We start from the raw sequence: 20,866 nt of genomic DNA, 5'->3' as shown, positions 1-20,866 counted from the left end.
TACAGTGTGGGCCGAAGTGTTTAGTTAGTACAGAACAACCCTACACTGTGTGATGGTACAGTGACAGCCCAGACTACTGGAATAACATCATTAATCCAGCCATTGTGCCTTTGCATGAACAACACCGGCCTAATTTCATCTTCATGGAGGACAATGCTCTAGTTTATCGAGGTCACATCATTAGGGAACGACTGCTGGAGATTGGGGACCTCAAATGGAGCGGCTGCACTTTCTCCAGACCTGAATCCCATAGAAAACCTTTGGAATCAGCCGAGTCGCCTTGTAGAGGCCGAAACTCTATACCCCAGAACCTCAATGACCTGAGAGCCGTCCTTCAAGAAGAGTAGGATGCTGGCGTCCGCAGACAATAATTCCACTTGTGACCAGCAGGAGGTGTAGGTGTCAGCTGTAATTGATGCTCAAAGTCAAATGCAAGTTATTGAAACACTGACATTTTGGAGAGTATACTCAGCGCTGGTGTTGGGTTTTGTTTCAATAAATTGTTTGAGATGAGGAATCACCATTGCTGCTTCTACTTAAATTCCCTACTTTCATGACACAATGTCACTGTAGCATGAACAGTTTTCCATAAGTTTCACCCAAAAGCCAAATATCCCTAACACACTGATAAGCAAAAGGGTAACAATGATTTGATGTTTTAACTTTCAGGCTCCATATCTCACCATCCACTATAGCTTTGAGCATGAGACGACCTTGATTTTATAGACAATCATCTTGGCAATATCATACCTAAATCTGACTTGCAATTATTTAGGTTATCATTAGTTATACAGATTCTTATCTTGTCACTGCATTGTTACTGTATTGCTCCTAAAAATCCATATTTTGATTTTTATTATTTTGTAAATCCAGCTTTTTCTTCACCTCTACCCACAAGTGTTAGATTGGGTTGAGGTCTGGGGACTGTGGGGACAATCCAGCTCCTCTACTTAGTTATCATTCAACCACATCTTCACCAATCTCTCCGTATGCTCCGGGTCATTGTCCTGCTGGAACACGGTCGTGCTTTTCATACCCATAGTACTCGAGTGTATGAAGTAACTCGTCTTGTAGGATCCTCACATATAGCTCAGCATTGGCACCACCATCACTCCTGGTCAAGTATCCAACGCCTTTGACTATGAAACACGCCCATATCATCAGGCGTCCTCCACTGAACTTGACAGTTCCTTCAATTTCTCGACCCGTTAGCTCCTTTTTCCCTTGCTTCTTCCAGCCCCATTTGCCCCATCAGAGCCGTCTATTGACTTTCTTCTCATCGCTCCAAATCACCTATTTCCAATCTTCCACTTTTCGTACTTTGTTGCCATTTTGATCCAACACTTCTTATGACGATATTAAAGTTGAGGCTTCTTCACCTTTTTTCGAGCCACCATTCTAGACTTGTGTAACGTGCGTTGCCGATGCTTGTGTGGACGTCTGTGATCTCTATTATGAAGCAGACGAGCCGCCTCCACTGCCGGGTGTCACCAGAACTGATAGACCTTGTGATGAGCGACTTGCTGACTCCGATATTTTACTGGACGTCAAAACTCTTGGCTTTTGAATGAATGGACAGACTTTATTTCATATTCTTCTATCTGTCATGGCCTCACATGATGGAGCTTGGCAATTTTCTTGGCTAAGAAAGACCACTATCAACTAGATGGACGATGCTGTTTTTCTTTTCTTGGGAACCAGTAACCTTTCGCTTGGGAATCAATCTAATAACACACTGAGCTATTAGGGAATGTGAGAACAGGTTGTACTTTGTGGTATACAGGAAGAAAAAGATCTTTCCACCACCAGAAGCAAAACAGTAACAATGCCAATAATCTGCATAACTAATCATATGCTACATAGCTGCAAGTCATATTTATGTATGAGATAGCCAGATGATTGTCTATAAAATGAAAGTCGTCTCACGGTCAGAGCTGTAATGGAAGGTGAAAGATGGAGCCTGAAAGTCAAAGGTGCAAAGGAGTCTGCTGAAAACTCTTCCTGAAAGGACAGAAAGTACGAATGTAAAAAAGCCACAGTGGCCAGTGTGGAAACTGCTAGCTTACTAATTTTGTTTTTTAATAATTTATCCTAATATGAAAAATGTAAAGAAAAAGAATATATGTAACAGAAACCGGATATAAGAAATAGATCATTTTCTGATGACACATTCCCGGTAGAGATATCCTAAGCTTTCCTATAAGTAGGTTGTTGGGAGATTTGGCTTCCTCTGGTGACGCCTCCTTCGTCACACATTATGGGGTGCTGTCACCTTTTTGAAGGTACATCTCCAGTCTGCTCATCGACATAATCCCTCTTTAGTTCCTCCGGGACGTCGCTGTCGCTGTCGTACTCCTGATAAGCGCTTTTCTCCAGCTCGTCGGATTCATACTGTGTAGGAAGAAGTCACGGCTGTTTTAATCATGTCTGCGGGGCTTATTTACCCGCAGGAAAAACACAATTGTTTACAACTGCGTCTGAAAAAAGACATAACCGCCCTCTCCACGGTCCTGACACCGCAATTATCACTTCTGTAATGTGCCCCCCATGCTGAGCTCTGCGGCAGACGCCGAGACAAATTGATTTATACAATCTGCAGTCGACGGGTGACGAGGAAAAGAACAAAATAAAAGGACGAGCGCTTCCGATGTCTCTGTACACGGGGAGATGATGTATAGTGTTCTCCTGTTCTACAGAGGAGAGAAAAATCTCATATCTATCAATCACAAATCTCTATAGTTCATATAGCTACTGTATCTATTGTCTGTCATATCTGTGCATCCATCCATCTCCTCCATCCATCTGTCCATCTATCTGTCCGTTCCTTCCATCCGTCCGTCCATCTCCTCCGTCTGTCCCTTCCATCCGTCCCTCCCATCCGTCCCTCCGTCCGTCCATCTCCTCCGCCCGTCCGTCCGTCCCTTCCGTCAGTCCCTTCCGTCAGTCCATCTCCTCCATCCGTCCCTTCCGTCTGTCCGTCCGTCCATCTCCTCCGTCCGTCCCTTCCGTCCGTCCCTTCCGTCCGTCCATCTCCTCCGTCCGTCCCTTCCATCTGTCTGTCCGTCCCTTCCATCTGTCCGTCCATACATCTCCTCCATCCATCTGTCCATCTATTCGTCCGTCCCTTCCATCCGTCAGTCCATCTCCTCCGCCCGTCCCTTCCATCCATCTCCTCCGTCCGTCCGTCCGTCTCCTCCATCCAACCATCTCCATCCATCCATCTCCATCCATCCATCTCCATCCATCCATCTCCTCCATCCATCCCATCCATCCATCCCATCCATCCATCTCCTCCATCCATCCATCTCCTCCAGCCATCCCCTCCATCCATCCATCTCCTCCAGCCATCCATCCATCTCCTCCATCCATCCATCTCCTCCATCCATCCATCTCCTCCATCTCCTCCATCCATCCATCTCCTCCAGCCATCCCCTCCATCCATCCATCTCCTCCAGCCATCCATCCATCTCTTCCATCCATCCATCTCCTCCAGCCATCCATCTCCTCCAGCCATCCATCTCCTCCAGCCATCCATCCATCTCCTCTATCCATCCATCTCCTCCATCCATCCATCTCCTCCATCCATCCATCTCCTCCATCCATCCATCTCCTCCATCCATCCATCTCCTCCATCCATCCATCTCCTCCATCCATCCATCTCCTCCATCCATCCATCTCCTCCATCCATCCATCTCCTCCATCCATCCCATCCATCTCCTCCATCCATCTCCTCCATCCATCCATCTCCTCCAGCCATCCATCTCCTCCAGCCATCCATCTCCTCCAGCCATCCATCTCCTCCAGCCATCCCCTCCATCCATCCATCTCCTCCAGCCATCCATCTCCTCCATCCATCCCATCCATCTCCTCCATCCATCCATCTCCTCCATCCATCTCCTCCATCCATCTCCTCCATCCATCTCCTCCATCCATCTCCTCCATCCATCTCCTCCATCCATCTCCTCCATCCATCTCCTCCATCCATCTCCTCCATCCATCTCCTCCATCCATCTCCTCCATCCATCTCCTCCATCCATCTCCTCCATCCATCTCCTCCATCCATCTCCTCCATCCATCTCCTCCATCCATCTCCTCCATCCATCTCCTCCATCCATCTCCTCCATCCATCTCCTCCATCCATCTCCTCCATCCATCTCCTCCATCCATCTCCTCCATCCATCTCCTCCATCCATCTCCTCCATCCATCTCCTCCATCCATCTCCTCCATCCATCTCCTCCATCCATCTCCTCCATCTATCCATCTCCTCCATCCATCCCAACCAACCATCTCATCAATCTGTATATTGATAAAGTGGCAGGCAGGTGCACTCAGCCACTGCCCACACCAAGGGTGCACTGAGGACCCCTCATTTGTAAGAAAACTAAAAATGGGAAATCAATTCTTCCAGCGTCAGTGTTTTGGGTCTTAGTTCCGTACTGGATGGTATAAGTAGGAGGCATCCGATTCTCTTCATCTTTCTCACATGGGTGAATAATTAGATATAAAGACATTCCGGTGACACTTGATGAAACCCTGTGTAATGTTCTTACTGGGGCAATATTGGGCTAATGGAGGTGGATGCCCAGATCAGACTAACTTTGGTGAGAGGGATAAAGCCACATGTAGCTCTGGTGCCGGAGTTCAACGGCCATACATAAGATATCATTAACAATGTGAGACCACCAGAACTGTGAGCAGACCACCGCTCTGCCAAATCCACCCCCCAGAGCATCCCCAATGCAATCAGTGTCCCTCAGAGACATCTTACCCCGTTTGCTGCCAGAACATCCTCCGTTTCCTCGTCTTTCAGAACAGATTGTATCTCAAAAGGATTCCCCCCGCTGGTGTACTGCTCAAACAGCGAGACGGCTGAGGGGTCCGCGGAGGTGGCCTGCTTACTGGGAGACATGGACGGAGAGCGAGACTGCCCCAAACACTTAAATTCCTGGGGGAGGAGAGAAAAAAAGAAAAGTGTTAGGCTATATGCGCACTAGAAAAGTGATTTTTCTCAAGAAAATTTCTTGAGAAACTTCTGGGAGTTGAAGATTACCGCACCTGCAATAAAAAAACGCACCAAAACCGCGGGAAAAACGCATGTGTTTTTGCCACGTTTTTTCCGCAGGTTGGTCCCTGCGGTTTTTTTATGCTGAACTGCAATAAATAATATAGATAATAGATAGATAATTGATAGATAGACAGATAATGGATAGAGGGAAAGATGGATAGATGAATAGATAGATAGATAAGAAAGACCTATATAATGTCCCACCCCCCTACATATTCTAAGCTGGCACCCTTTAGTGACTTTCATGTGGCACTAAAGTGTGCCTAGCCTTGTATTTAGCCCAAAAATAAATAATAAAAAAAAAAAATGACGTGAGGTCCCCCCATCTTTTGTAGCCAGCTAGGGTAAAGCAGACAGCTGCAGCCTGCAGACCACAGCTGGCAGCTTCACCTTGGCTGGTAATCCAAAACAGAGGGCACCCCACGCTGTTATTTTAAATTAAATAAATAATTTAAAACAAAAAACGTGGGGTCCACCCCCAAATTGGATCACCAGCCAAGGTAAAGCGGACAGCTGGGGTCTAATATTCTCAGACTAGGGAGGTCCACTGTTATTGGACACTCCCCAGCCTAAAAATAGCAGGCTGCAGCCGCCCCAGAAGTGGCGCATCCATTAGACGTGCCAATCCTGGCGCTTCGCCCCAACTCATCCTGTTGCCCTGGTGTGGTGGCAAACGGGGTAATATATGGGGTTGATGCCAAATGTGTAATGTCACCTGGCATCAAGCTCTGGGGTTAGTGATGTCACGCGTCTATCAGATACCCGACATCACCAACCCAGTCAGTAAGAAATAAAAAATAGACAACAAAAAAAGTTTTATTTGAAAAAACACTCCCCACATTCCCTCTTTTACCAATTTATTGACAAGAACAATCAAATCCGGGTCCAGCGTAATCCAATAAGGAGGGGGGTCCCACGGCGATCCATACCATAGTCACTGTTCCAGTCAATGAAGAACAGAATGTTCCCCATTGGCTGGGAGAGCAATGCAGTGACCTGAGCTAACATCAATAGCCCAGGTCACTGCAGGGGATGACGAGCGCTGCTGTCAGGAGGATAGATGAGATCATTACCTGCTGTGATGATCTCCTGTAGTCCTGCCATCAGCGCAGTATCGCGAGAGCCGGTGACGTCACCGCTAGTGACAGACTCGGGCCGCGGGCATAGACGGCAGTGACAGCGGTGACGGCAGGAGATCGTCACAGCAGGTAATGATCTCATCTCACTTCCTGACAGCAGCGCTCGGCATCCCCGCGGCTGCACGCACTGCTGTGTGTCAGTGTCTGCCTGCGCTGCAGCGTGGCAAGCTGCCGATACTGCGGGCAGACACTGACACACTGCAGGGCGAGCAGCCGCGGGGCTGGAGCGGGACACAGACTGCACGGGCACCTGGAGGTCACACGGAAGTGCTTCTGTGCGGCGTCCAGGGAGTGTGACGTCTGTGCTTACTCTGCTCCGCTTCCTCTTCTGTCATAATGACATTGCTTCCTGCAAAACCGCAGGCAGCGATGAGCATTACCGCAGGTAAATCGTGGCTATACCTGGGGTATACCGCACATCATTTTCTACCTGCGGTATACCCGCGGTATTTCGCGATTACATTACAGTGAATGGTGTGAAATACAACAGGTACCTGCGGAAAAGAAGTGACACGCACATTTTCTCAAGAAATTTTCTCAAGAAAATCATCAGAAAGAATTTTCTTAAGAAAAAAACGCAGCGTGCGCACAGCTATTTTTTTTCCCAAAGGTTTTGCTGGGAAATGTCTGCAGAAAGATTACAAACATTTCTCAAGAAATTTCTGCAGCAAAACCGCGGGTAAAAACGCCTAGTGCGCACAGGGCCTTATGGAGGACTTGATCGAGATGCCCATTCATTAACCCTAGAAAGTGCAACCATAGAAATCTACCATAGGAAACAAGTGACCTAGCAGGCCTACGAGGCCCCAGGTATGCGTTCTAGGGTTACTACATTGCCAGGAGGAATAACAGAGGATTAGCACTGTGTAGAATTATAATAAAAGATGCTGGAGGTATTTTATGAGGATTAAAAGGATGAAATAAAAAAAAAAAATATGACAAAAACAGATAGTTTGGTCCTGAACTACCACTAGAGGGCGCTCACTGCAGACATGATTACAACTCTGCCCAGTAGAAAATAAAAACCAGAGTGCAGTGAGGTCCCTTTAGATCAGTAATATAAGTACAAAATGTACACAACATCTTATATGGATAATTTGGTAATATGAGCTTTAAAAAGCAATTTTAAAGAAGCACCTAAATAAGATAAAGTATTAGAGTATAGCCACGTAAGGCTGAAGAGTGAAGGGGGCAGTATTATAGTAGCTATATTCTTGTACATAGGGGGCAGTATTATAGTAGCTATATTCTTGTACATAGGGGGCAGTATTATAGTAGTTATATTCTTGTATATAGGGGGCAGTATTATAGTAGTTATATTCTTGTATATAGGGGGCAGTATTATAGTAGTTATATTTTTGTACATAGGGGCAATATTATAGTAGTTATATTCTTGTACATAGGAGCAGTATCATAGTAGTTATATTCTTGTACATAGGAGCAGTATCATAGTAGTTATATTCTTGTATATAGGGAGCAATATTATAGTAGTTATATTCTTGTACATAGGGGCAGTATTATAGTAGTTATATTCTTGTACATAGGGGGCAGTATTATAGTAGTTATATTCTTGTATATAGAGGGCAGTATTATAGTAGTTATATTCTTGTACATAGGAGCAGTATTATAGTAGTTATATTCTTGTACATAGGAGCAGTATCATAGTAGTTATATTCTTGTACATAGAGGGCAGTGTTATAGTAGTTATATTCTTGTACATAGGAGCAGTATTATAGTAGTTATATTCTTGTACATAGGAGCAGTATTATAGTAGTTATATTCTTGAACATAGGGGGCAGTATTATAGTAGTTATATTCTTGTACATAGGAGCAGTATCATAGTAGTTATATTCTTGTACATAGGAGCAGTATTATAGTAGTTATATTCTTGTACATAGGGGGCAGTATTATAGTAGTTATATTCTTGTACATAGGAGCAGTATTATAGTAGTTATATTCTTGTACATAGGAGCAGTATCATAGTAGTTATATTCTTGTACATAGGAGCAGTATTATAGTAGTTATATTCTTGTACATAGGGGGCAGTATTATAGTAGTTATATTCTTGTACATAGGAGCAGTATTATAGTAGTTATATTCTTGTACATAGGAGCAGTATTATAGTAGTTATATTCTTGTACATAGGAGCAGTATTATAGTAGTTATATTCTTGTACATAGGAGCAGTATTATAGTAGTTATATTCTTGAACATAGGAGCAGTATTATAGTAGTTATATTCTTGTACATAGGAGCAGTATTATAGTAGTTATATTCTTGTACATAGGAGCAGTATTATAGTAGTTATATTCTTGAACATAGGGGGCAGTATTATAGCAGTTATATTCTTGTACATAGGGGCAGTATTATAGTAGTTATATTCTTGAACATAGGAGCAGTATTATAGTAGTTATATTCTTGTACATAGGAGCAGTATTATAGTAGTTATATTCTTGAACATAGGGGGCAGTATTATAGTAGTTATATTCTTGTACATAGGGGCAGTATTATAGTAGTTATATTCTTGTACATAGGAGCAGTATCATAGTAGTTATATTCTTGTACATAGGAGCAGTATTATAGTAGTTATATTCTTGTACATAGGGGGCAGTATTATAGCAGTTATATTCTTGTACATAGGAGCAGTATTATAGTATTTATATTCCTGTATATAAGCGGCAGTATGATAGTAGTTATATTCTTCTGCATAGAGGCAGAATTATATTAGTCTTCCAAGCCGTTTTCTCCTGTAATTTCTATAACAATTAAGCAACAATTAACATTAACATAACAATTTCTGGCCATTATGTTAGTTACATGCTTTGCAGTGAGTGGCTGAATGACGCTTATTATAACATGAAGCCGTTGCTTTGCAGCCGGTACGAGGTGACAGGGAAATTGCCGCCATCACCACAGTCCCTCATTCTAATTTCCTTTACTTGTTAAATCAGAGACATGTAAAATATGGAGCAGAAATCATTACAGCAGCCGTCACTGTGTCAGGAGTCCAATGCGGCCATTAGTTGTTAATATTCTATAAAAATAAAAAAAAAAGTCAGTGTCCTGGGTGGGAGCGAGAAGACGAGCAGACGGGACCTCGTTATGCGTCACCCGGACTGGTAATGTGTTTTCCAGAATAATTAACTATTTTAATGCTGTAGCAATTATCCACCTGCCAATCACAAGATCATGGACTGCGATTTACAGGAGATCGGGGGTAGAGCGGATCTCAAAAAGGGATGAGCAATGAATGGACCCGCATAGAAAAGTCACTTATAGTGGATACATAGACTTCTATAGTGAATATATACACTTCTATAGTGGATACATAGACTTCTATAGTGGATACATATACTTCTATAGTAGATACATAGACTTCTATAGTGTATATATATATATATATATATATATATAAACTTATATAGTGGATATATAGCCTTCTATAGTGGATACATAGACTTCTATAGTGGATACATAGACTTCTATAGTGGATACATAGACTCATATAGTGGATATTGTGGACATATATATATATATATATATATATATATATAGATATATAAACTTATATAGTGGATATATAGACTTCTATAGTGGATACATAGACTTCTATAGTGGATACATAGACTTATATAGTGGATATATAGACTTATATAGTGGATATATAGACTTATATAGAGGATATAGTGGATATATAGCCATATAATGCATATAGTGGATATATAGACTTATATAGTGGATATATAGACTTCTATAGTGGATATAAAGACTTATATAGTGGATATAGTGGATATATAGACTTATACAGTGGATATGTAGACTTCTATAGTGGATATATAGACTTATATAGTGGATATATAGACATATAATATAGAAAACGCACCTGTTCAGAAATGCCTACAATCTACAATGAACTCGCTGCCGCCCGACCACCGTGCGGAGCTGCCGCCCGACCACCGTGCGGAGCTGCCGCCCAACCACCGTGCGGAGCTGCCGCCCGACCACCGTGCGGAGCTGTCACCCAACCACCGTGCGGAGCTGCCGCCCGACCACCGTGCGGAGCTGCCGCCCAACCACCGTGCGGAGCTGCCGCCCGACCACCGTGCGGAGCTGTCGCCCGACCACCGTGCGGAGCTGCCGCCCGACCACCGTGCGGAGCTGCCGCCCGACCACCGTGCGGAGCTGCCGCCTGACCTACACCCCACCTATTGTCTCCTCCCCATAATCCTATAGAATGTAAGCCCGCAAGGGTAGGGCCCTCTTCCCTCTGTACTAGTCTGTCTACTGTAACTTGTGTATGTATTCTGTATGTAACCCCCTTCTCATGTACAGCACCATGGAACTAATGGTGCTGTATAAATAAATAATAATAATAATAATAATAATAATAATATAATGCATATAGTGGATATATAGACTTGTATAGTGCTTATATAGACTTATATAGTGGATATATAGACATATAATGCATATAGTGGATATATAGACTTATATAGTGGATATAGTGGATAATTAGACTTATATAGTGGATATAGGCAGACGTAAACACACGACTGTAGGATCAGACTACACAGGGATTGTTTGTAGTCTGTTACCATAACAGCAAAATATATTTTTTTTTCCTACGTCAAAGGGGTTTATGCAACATCTTACACAACATCTTTTTTTTGGGTCAAAGACCCCCTTAGTTTGTGTTTTTTCTGGTGATGTTTTTCTTGATATTGTGATGTTTTTAGTGATTTGGAGTAATAAATGTTTTTTAAAAAAATTTTTTTGCAAAATAAAACTTTTGATACAATATACTCTGATTCCGTTTGTTTGTTGATGATATGTATTCCTTTGAGTTAAAGTATCTTTAAAATCATGGTGGAGAAAATATAGAAATCTGTCAATATGTATCTTACACAGGTAAAATTCCAAAGGACTTGTAAAAATGAGCAACTTCGCAATTCACCCCTTATTAAAAACCCTTTTCGCTCTCAATAGATGGGGGTTTTATTCAATAACTGATTGATGCCCACCTTTAGAGCAGCGCTTACAAGATTTATGGAAAAGAAATGCAAGCGCCGTGTTCCTTGCCTAAGAAACCAAACTGTTGCTTTTAGTCCTATAACTTATTCTCGAATTTCCTGTTTGTTGCCCAACTTCAGAACAGCACTTACAAGCTCTCCAGTTCTATAATTGGATATATAATAGTCGGCTTATTGCCCAGATTCATAGGAGCATTTACAAGATCTCCACTTCTATAATTAGTTCTATAATTTTCTATGTATTGCCCAGCTTCAGAGCAGCGCTTACAAGCACTCCAGTTTAATTAGTTCTATAATTTACTATTTAATGCCCAGATTCAGAGCAGTGCTTACAAGCTCTCCAATTCTATAATTAGTTCTATAATTTTCTCCTTATTGCCCAGCTTCAGAGGAGCACTTACAAATTCTACAGTTTTATAGTTAATTGTATAATATTTTGCTTGTTGTCCAGCTTCAGAGCAGCACTTACAAGCTATCCAGTTCTATAATTAGCTCAATAATATTCTGCTTACCGCCCAGCTTCAGAGGCGCTTACAAGCTGTCCAGTTCTATAATTAATTCTAAAATTGTTCTGCTTATTGCCCAGCTTCAGAGCAGTGCTTACAAACTTTACAGCTCCATAGCACAGAGCATTCAAGCGCTGTGTTCCTTGTCTAAGAAACCAACAACTACTGACTGACTTCAGAAATGGCCGGTTTTTGAGGCAAAGGACATGGTGCCTGCAAGTTCACTGCTGTAGAGTTTGTAAGAACTGCTCTGCAGCTTATCAATAAGCAGAAAATAATAGAATTAACTATAGTAGCAAAAACTATAGAATTGGTCGGTTTCTTAGGCAAGAAACACAGCACTTGGAAGCTCTGTGCTATAGAGCTTGTAAGCACTGCTCTGAAGCTGATCAATAAGCAGAAAATAATTATGAAACTAAAAACTACAGAATTGGATAGTTTGTTATGCAAGGATCACGGCGCTTGCAAGCTCTTCGCTATAGAGCTTGTAAGCGCTCTCCTGCAGCTGGACGGATAGCATAATGTGACCAGCTACTGTCTCACTGCTTTACAAAACTGCGTCTGCTTGCAGCACAAGAAATCGCACAGTTTGGACTACACTGCTTGTCCGAGCTGTCAATCATTCATGAGTGCACTGTACCCTGGAAAGCTCGAATCCGGGAGGCAGGGAGCGGTGAGCTCCTGAAGACCAATCATCAGAACAGCCCTTTAATATAGCATTTCTGATTTAACCTTCTACACATAGAGCGGATTCCCTGCCTGTCTCACATTAGCTGATGTATCACAGTCATAAATAAATAGACAATTGTCATCTATCACCTTAGAGACACATAGGTCCACATAGGAGCTGTATACCCAAAACGGTAGATGGGGTTTTTCCTGTTTTGTTTTTTTTTTTCTTTGTTGTTTTTAATTGATACTAGCTGCACAGTTGCTTAATTTTTCATTTCAGATGCACTGGAGCAATAAAAAAAAAACAGGATTGCAAAAGTATTCACACCCTTGCATTATAAATGTTAATATTTTTTCATAACCATCACGCTTAAGTACTCACGTGCAACTGTAATATGCTAAAGCTGGACTTGACCGGGCAAAGTTCCCAGGTCTCATTTTCAAGGAACATTCGGAGTTCTTCAAGGCGCGTTCTTTAATAAATAAATAAATCAATTAATAAATAAATAAAAAACAAATTAAGATTAAAAAAATAGATAATAAAAGACACAAAACATTCTATAACTTTATAAAGGGAGAGAGAATAAAGTCTTAGAACATGAATTAATTATTGTTACTATGGATATAGCTAGGAAAGCGTAATGAGAGATTCAGGGGACGCGGCGAGGGTTAAGCACCGCAGAGATTGTACATTCAGCGAGCGCACTTCACCTGGCAAATGACAACTCATTAACCTTTCCAAACCGGGCACCCGGGGAGGCTCTGTGTGCCCCCTCCTCCTGTGCATACAGTTTTAGGCTACAGAAACCCCAATGACTGCTGGAATAACAAAAGAGAAGGGAAATACAAAGCCCGCGCCGCTAATCACCGCGATACGTCGGAAGAGGATAATTTCGGATTTGGCCACATAATGACTCTCATTAACACGGTTTTCCTGTGGGTCACACACACAGAGCTCAAAGTGGTGGTGCCAAAAAAAAGAAAAAAGTAAAATCACGAGCCTCGGATTTCCAAAAGCGCCACTTCATAAGAAATGGCCAATTATCTCTAATTAAAAGGGAAATAAATGATTTTTAATAGATTTAATGAGTAACAAACTGAATAAATTACACAGATTGACCAGAATTATATATATTATATAAAAATATTTTTTTATATTTCATCCTTTATGTTTATATAAAATAATACTATATTTATATATATATATATATATATATATATATATATATAGTAAGGAATATACCAGAAATAAAAAAAATAATTATATGTAAAAAATAAAAATATGAAGCAAACAATATTCTTAATATATGATATATATTATATATATATATATATATATATATTATTTATATTTTTTTACTCTATATTTATGCATGTATATCTAAAGTAAAAAATATACAACAATAAAAATTTATTTTATATTATATATAAATAGTAAAAATATACAATTAAAACTATATATATATATAATGTAAAAATAGTTTTAATTGTATATTTTTACTATTTATAATAGAAAAAATATTTTTATTGTTTTATATTTATATTATTAATATTTTATATTATATGTGTGTGTGTGTATATATATATATATATATATATATATATATATATTATATACATATACACACACACAAATTATTTATACATATTATATATGTATAGATAGATAAATAAATGAAAGTATAAAATAAAAAACAAAAAAATAATTTTTTATATAATATATATATATGTTTGGTATTGCAGCACAGACGCTTATTTTAATACAGATGTGCTGCCATAGACAAGCGTGATATTGTGACAGGAAAAAACGAAAGCAGAACCTTTATTTCAATCATAGAAAATCCCTTTAAGCTTGTCAAGGAATTGCAGTGGGCCTTAATTAAAAGGGAACATGTCACCAGATTTGGCCCCTATTATGGACACCCCCCCTGAGCTCTTATATACTGCATTCTAGAATACTGCATATAAGAGCCCAGGCCGCTCTGTAGAATGTAAAAAACATTTTTATTAGACTTGCCTAGGAGGGCGGTCCGGTCCGGTGCCTCCTCTCTGCGGTAATTGCCGCCCTTCTTCTTCCCAGCCCATTATGGATGATGCGTCCTATGTCATCCACGCAGGCCATAGGACATGTCATCCACACTGGGCCGGGTAGAAGGAGGACCGCGATCACTGCAGAGAAGAGGTGCCAGACCGGAGAGCAGCGTCACCCATCGGATTGACCTGCCCCCCTAGGTGAGTATTATAAAAGGTGTTTTTTACATTATAGAGTGCCTGGGCTTTTATATACAATACTAGAAGGTGGCCCGATTCTACGCATCGGGTATTCTAGAATTTATTGTGTAGTTAATGTATGATTTTTGTTATATATACAGATATATATATATAGATGTTGTTGTGTTTAGTTGCCAGTGTTTGTGTAGGGCGCTGTACATGTTCTGGGTGTTGTCTGGGTGGGGGGGGGCGAGAGCGGTGTTGTTTGTGTATTTCGTTGTGTGTGTTGCGTTGTTTGTGGAGCACTGTGTGTCTGCAGTGTTGTCTGTGTGTGTTGCGCAGTTTATGTGCGTGTGTGTGTGTGGTGCTGTGTGTCTTGCACGGTTTGTGTGGGTGTGGGGTGCGTGTGTGTGTTTTGGGGGGTGGTATGTTTTGTGCAATGTGTGTGTGTTGTGCGGTATGTGCGCATATTTGTGTGTGCCGCGGTGTTTGTGTGTTGTGTGTGTGCGGTGTTGTCTGTGTGTGTTTGTGTCTGTGTAGGGGGGTGTTTGTGGTTCCCAGTGTGTGTGGTGTGTTCTGCGGTGCGTGTGTGGCGATGTGTGTGTGTGTTTTGGGGGGAGGTGTGCACCCCCCATCGTGCTCCATCCCCCATGCTGCACACCCCCATCGTGCTCCATCCCCCATGCTGCGCACCCACCATCGTGTTTCATCCCCCCATTCTGGGCACCCCCCATCGTGCTCCATCCCCCATGCTGCACCCCCCATCGTGCTCCATCCCCCATGCTGCACCCCCCATCGTGCTCCATCCCCCATGCTGCACCCCCCATCGTGCTCCATCCCCCCATGCTGCACCCCCCATCGTGCTCCATCCCCCATGCTGCACCCCCCATCGTGCTCCATCCCCCATGCTGCGAACCCCCCATCGTGTTTCATCCCCCCATTCTGGGCACCCCCCATCATGGTCCACCCCCCATGCTGCACCCCCCATCATGCTCCATCTCCCATGCTGCAAACCCCTCAGAAAGGAGTATAATAGGAGGAGTATAAAGGGAGGAGTTGTCCTGGGGGGAGGTGTACAGGTGCCCAACGTGTGCGGGGGGCGTGGCCTAGCGACATAGTGGGGGCGTGGCCTAGCGGCATACTGCGGGGCGTGGTCTAGTGCCATAGTGTGAGGGGGCGTGGCCTAGCGGCATAGTGTGAGGGGCGGGGCCTAGCGCCATAGTGTTAGGGGGCGTGGCCTAGCACCATCGTGTGAGGGGGCGTGGCCTAGCGGGATAGTGAGGGGGCGTGGCTTAGCTGCATAGTGTGAGGGCGTGGCCTAGCGGCATAGTATGAGGGGCGTGGCCTAGCAGCACAGTGTGAGGGGGCATGGCCTAGCGGCACAGTGTGAGGGGCGTGGCCTAGCGGCAAAGAATGAGGGGATGTGGCCTAGCTGCATAATGTGAGGGGGCGTGGCCTAGCTGCATAGTGTGGGGTAGCTGCATAGTGTGAGGGGGCGTGGCCTAATGGCATATTGAGGGGTGTGGCCTATCGGCCTATTGTGAGGGGGCATGGCCTAGCGGCATAGTGAGGGGCGTGGCCTAGTGCCATCGTGTGAGGGGCGTGGCCTAGCGTGATAGTGCCAGGGGCGTGGCCTAGCGGCACAGTGTGAGGGGGCGTGGCCTAGCGACATAGTATGAGGGGGCGCGGCCTAGCGGCACCGCATGAGGGGGTGTGGCCTAGCAGCATAGTGTGGAGGCGTGGCCTAGCGGCATAGTGTGAGGGGCGTGGCCTAGCAGCATCGTGTGAGGGGCGTGGTTTGGCGGTACCGCGTGAGGGGCGTAGCCTAGCGACACATCGTGAGGGGCGTGGCCTAGCGGCACCGTGTGAGGGGTGTGGCCTAGCGGCACCGCGAGCGGGGGCGTGGCCTGTCCAAACGGCCAATCCATGCGGGGGGCGGGGCCAGGCCAAGCCCAGCGGCCAATCCGTGTGGGGGGCGGGGCCAGGCCGAGCCCAGCGGCCAATCCGACGGTTGTCACTGTAAGGACACAATTTTAGAGCAAGACAGACAGACAGACAGACAGAATAAGGCAATTATATATAGAGATTCTAGAATGCTGTATATAAGGGCTCACTGGTGCTGGCCACAGCTTATAGGGGCCAAATTTGGTGACAAGTTCCCTTTAACGAGGACCTATGATCCCCTGTGAAACTTCAAAAGGTAAAAGAAGACCATATATAAACTAAACTAGGAAAACTAAAACATTTCATAACTTAGTGATAAAAGCACCAAATATGTAACAGGAAAATGAAATTGGCTGACGTTGGGCTCTTCACTGTCTCACTAGTTTCACAGCTTTGTGAGACTTCCTGCTTCTCAACTGGGAGATACCAATGAGTGGGGGAAAACCGTGTGCGTGCAGCATGTAAACATCCCAGGAGAGTCTCTTTAGGTCACACTGAACGTATTTATATATGTGGTAATATTTACAAGCAGCTAAGTCCTTCTATTAGCAAATTAACCCTCTAGAAACAGCTATATTCTTATTCTGCAGATTAACCCTTTAGAAACAGCTATGTTCTCCTCCTGAAGAACAAAGCAAAACTTTGATCAGAGAATTAGATATGTAAATAATAAACTTGGCCACTGACTGGCATTCACCTGGATCCAGAACAGGCCATTCCACAGTCTGTGGAGAGACAGGAAGCAGTGATGTCATCGTTCCATCAGCCACTGGTCCGCTGTGGTCTGTGATGGCCTACAGTGGTCAGGTGACTTGAGAAGCACATCATTGGATGTTATATGATGACGTGCTTCTTAAAGTCACTCATCCCCTGCAGAAGATCACTGCCGTCAATAGTCTGGGCGAATAGTGACATCACTGCTTCCTCTCTCTGCACAAACTATGGCAAGACCTGAGTTGGATCCAGGTGAGTGTCTGTACGGTGAGTGTTTTAAGGCGTATTGTTTTAAGGGTAGGCGCATATGTTTATTATTTTTCCCATAACCAGTACACTGGGCAAAGTTTTAATTTGCTCAGACAACCTGTTAGAAGCAGCTATGTCCTCATCTTGCAGATTGACCCTTTAGAAGTAGTTATGTTCTTCTTCTGCAGATTGACCCTTTAGAAGCAGCCATGTTCTACTCATTACTGTCACTTCTTGCATTTTTTTCAGTACCAATAGGTAATCTTGTAGATTGACTCTTTACAAGCAGTTCTGTTCTTCTCCTGCAGATTGCCCATTTAGAAGCAGCCATCAACAAACTGGAGCAAGTTCAGAGAAGAGTGACCAGCATGGTGACTGGACTGCAAACCATGTCCTATGAAGAACGGTTACAGGATTTAGGATTGTTTAGCTTGCAAAAGAAAAGACTGAGAGGAGACCTTATAGCTGTCTACAAATATCTTAAAGGCTGTCACACTGTAGAGGGATCAGTTTTATTCTCATTTTCACAAGGAGAGACTAGAAGCAATGGGATGAAACTGATGGGGAAGAGACACAGATTAGATATTAGAAAAAAACTTTTTGACAGTGAGGGTGATCAATGAGTGGAACAGGCTCCCACGAGAGGTGGTGAGTTCTCTTTCCATGGAAGTCTTTAAAAAGAGGTTGGACGGACATCTGTCTGGGATGATTTAGTGAATCCTGCTTTGAGCAGGGGGTTGGACTAGATGACCCAGGAGGTCCATTCCAACTCTACCATTCTATGATTCTATGTTCTGCTCATCTACTGTCACATCTTGCATTTTTTTTTCAGAACTAATATGTAATCTTGCAGATTGACTCTTTAGAAGCAGTTCTGTTCTTCTCTTGCAGATTGATCCTTTAGAAGCAGTTCTGTTCTTCTCCTGCAGATTGATCCTTTAGAAGCAGTTCTGTTCTTCTCCTGCAGATTGACCCTTTAGAAGCAGTTCTGTTCTTCTCTTGCAGATTGATCCTTTAGAAGCAGTTCTGTTCTTCTCCTGCAGATTGATCCTTTAGAAGCAGTTCTGTTCTTCTCCTGCAGATTGACCCTTTAGAAGCAGTTCTGTTCTTCTCTTGCAGATTGATCCTTTAGAAGCAGTTATGTTCCTCTCCTGCTGATTGACCCTTTAGAAGCAGTTCTGTTCTTCTCCTGCAGATTGACCCTTTAGAAACAGTTCTGTTCTTCTCTTGCAGATTGACCCTTTAGAAGCAGTTCTGTTCTTCTCTTGCAGATTGACCCTTTAGAAGCAGTTCTGTTCTTCTCTTGCAGATTGACCCTTTAGAAGCAGTTCTGTTCTTCTCCTGCAGATTGATCCTTTAGAAGCAGCCATGTCCTCCTTATCTACGGTCACTTCTTGCATTTTTCCCCAGAACTGATAGGTTTATTTTAAGTGAATAGGATCACCTTACAGTTCCCTGCACACCAAGGTGTACAGGAGCGCTGCTGTGTAGAGAAAGTTTATAAGGGGGAACAGTGGTAAATCCATGCATTTGGTCCAAGTAGACTGCTTTACACCACTGGCATCTGTTCCTTTGTGGAATACTACAATATCATCTCATTGAGCCCTATGTGTCCCTAACACTTACCTGTGATAATTCTTAAAATAATTTATACTCTGTTTCCTAATGGATTCTTGCAGGACCTCAGATTTGCTGCCACAGAACTCCTCCCCGACCTGCATGAGCCTAAAGAGAGACATGAGAACAATCATTTGCCATCCAGAATATGTACCTATGGGATTGGCGCTTTTATCTTATGACAATAAAGTAAACAAAAAAAAAACATTTTATAAAAAAATAAAACTTCCCTCATGGTCTAAACTAATGTAGACATTCTTGTCATTAGCCCTGGTGGTCTAGAGTAGTGTCTCCTTTCTTTGTGGTCTAAAGTAGAGGATGAGGTACATTTATATTCCTTGGTAGGCTTAGATAGGAGAGTTTGGCAAAAATAAGAATACAAAAAAACTCCCAATATATTTAATACAAATAAAAACTTCCCTCAGGGTCTAAACTACTGTAGATGTTCTGGTCATTAGCCCTGGTGGTCTAGAGAAGTGTCTGCTTTCTTGGTGGTCTTAAGTAGAGGATAAGGTACGTTCATATTCTTTGGCAGGCTTGTGGTTGGCAAACTTTGGTGGCCAAAAATAGATAGAAGTTAGGTGGATATTTTATTGTATATTTTGCTCCCTTGTAACTTAGGGTAAAAGTTACTCGAGGATATATTTACAGCATTAATATTTTGCTCCCCAGTGGACTATTGTAAAATAAGCAGTTAATATATGACAATTTAGGTTATATTATTGGATATTAATATGTTACTGGGTGGTCTAGTGTAAAATAAGGTATTAATAGCTGGTTTTCTAGGATATATTAATGGTTAAATGTTTGTCCGTGTAGCGCCGGCGTCTCTGTAGACTCACTAGTCTGGCCGGGTCGCGTCCCCCAGTTATCATGTGTGCTGCTGCCTCCTTCCCCTTCCGGGCCCTGTACATGCCGCACAGGGTTACTGGGAGTGCACCTAAGACGCGCGAGCGCACACTGACCCTCCTCTTAAGGCACCCTCCTATTAGGGGAGGTGCCTGCACAACGCCTCTAGTTAGTCAGTCTCCTATTTGAGTCTCCTATGAGCTCCTGTCCTGTTGCCCTGTGTCTGTCTCCTGTACCTGCCTTCCTATACCTGTCTATCATGGCTGTGCCCACCATTCCTGTCCGTAGCTGCCTATCCAGCCTTCTCCAGTCACTCCCACCTGTACGTGGGTGGCTACTCCTGTATCCGCCACCTGTCCTGGGAGTCAGCTGCCACAGTCCCAATCACTGCAGCGGCATGTAGGACATTAAACAGCAGGACGGATGCAAATTCCAGATCTGGGGTGAGATAAAACACTTACTAAAAAGGCAACAGCATAGGCTCATGTGTGTCAGTGCCTTTCTTTAACTCTGCTGCCCTCTTCTCCTCCCCCCTGCTGTCCATGGATTGCAAGTGGCAGCTGTAATCTGATTCCTCAGTGAGCTTTCAATTTTAGATGTTTTAGAGGTTGCTCATAAGTGGAGACAATCGATGCTCTCCATAGACTGCAAGTGGCAGCTGTAACCTGATCCCTCAGTGAGCTGTCAATTTTAGATGTTATAGAGGTGGCTCATAAGTGGAGAAAAACAATGCTCTCCATAGACGGCAAGTGGCAGCTGTAATCTGATCCCTCAGTGATATGTCAATTTTAGATGTTATAGAGGTTGCTCATAAGTGGAGAAAAACAATGCTCTCCATAGACGGCAAGTGGCAGCTGTAATCTGATCCTTC

At 43.3% G+C, this 20,866-nt stretch overlaps 1 protein-coding gene across 1 annotated transcript in view; it reads right to left on the bottom strand.

Moving 5' to 3' along the window:
* Positions 1-20,866, bottom strand: part of VPS50 (VPS50 subunit of EARP/GARPII complex) — a 203,904-nt gene that overhangs the window by 61,301 nt on the left and 121,737 nt on the right. Inside the window, exons 16-19 of the mRNA XM_075315659.1 lie at positions 19,156-19,254; positions 12,794-12,884; positions 4,770-4,946; positions 2,273-2,391 (exon numbers count right to left, since the gene is read on the bottom strand). Of these exons, the coding sequence (XP_075171774.1) occupies positions 2,273-2,391; positions 4,770-4,946; positions 12,794-12,884; positions 19,156-19,254 (486 nt within the window). The remainder of the gene's footprint in view (positions 1-2,272; positions 2,392-4,769; positions 4,947-12,793; positions 12,885-19,155; positions 19,255-20,866) is intronic.

Source organism: Anomaloglossus baeobatrachus, chromosome 6, assembly GCF_048569485.1.
Source record: "Anomaloglossus baeobatrachus isolate aAnoBae1 chromosome 6, aAnoBae1.hap1, whole genome shotgun sequence".
NCBI classification, from domain to species: Eukaryota; Metazoa; Chordata; class Amphibia; order Anura; family Aromobatidae; genus Anomaloglossus; species Anomaloglossus baeobatrachus.
This window is presented reverse-complemented; position numbering and strand designations above follow the sequence as displayed.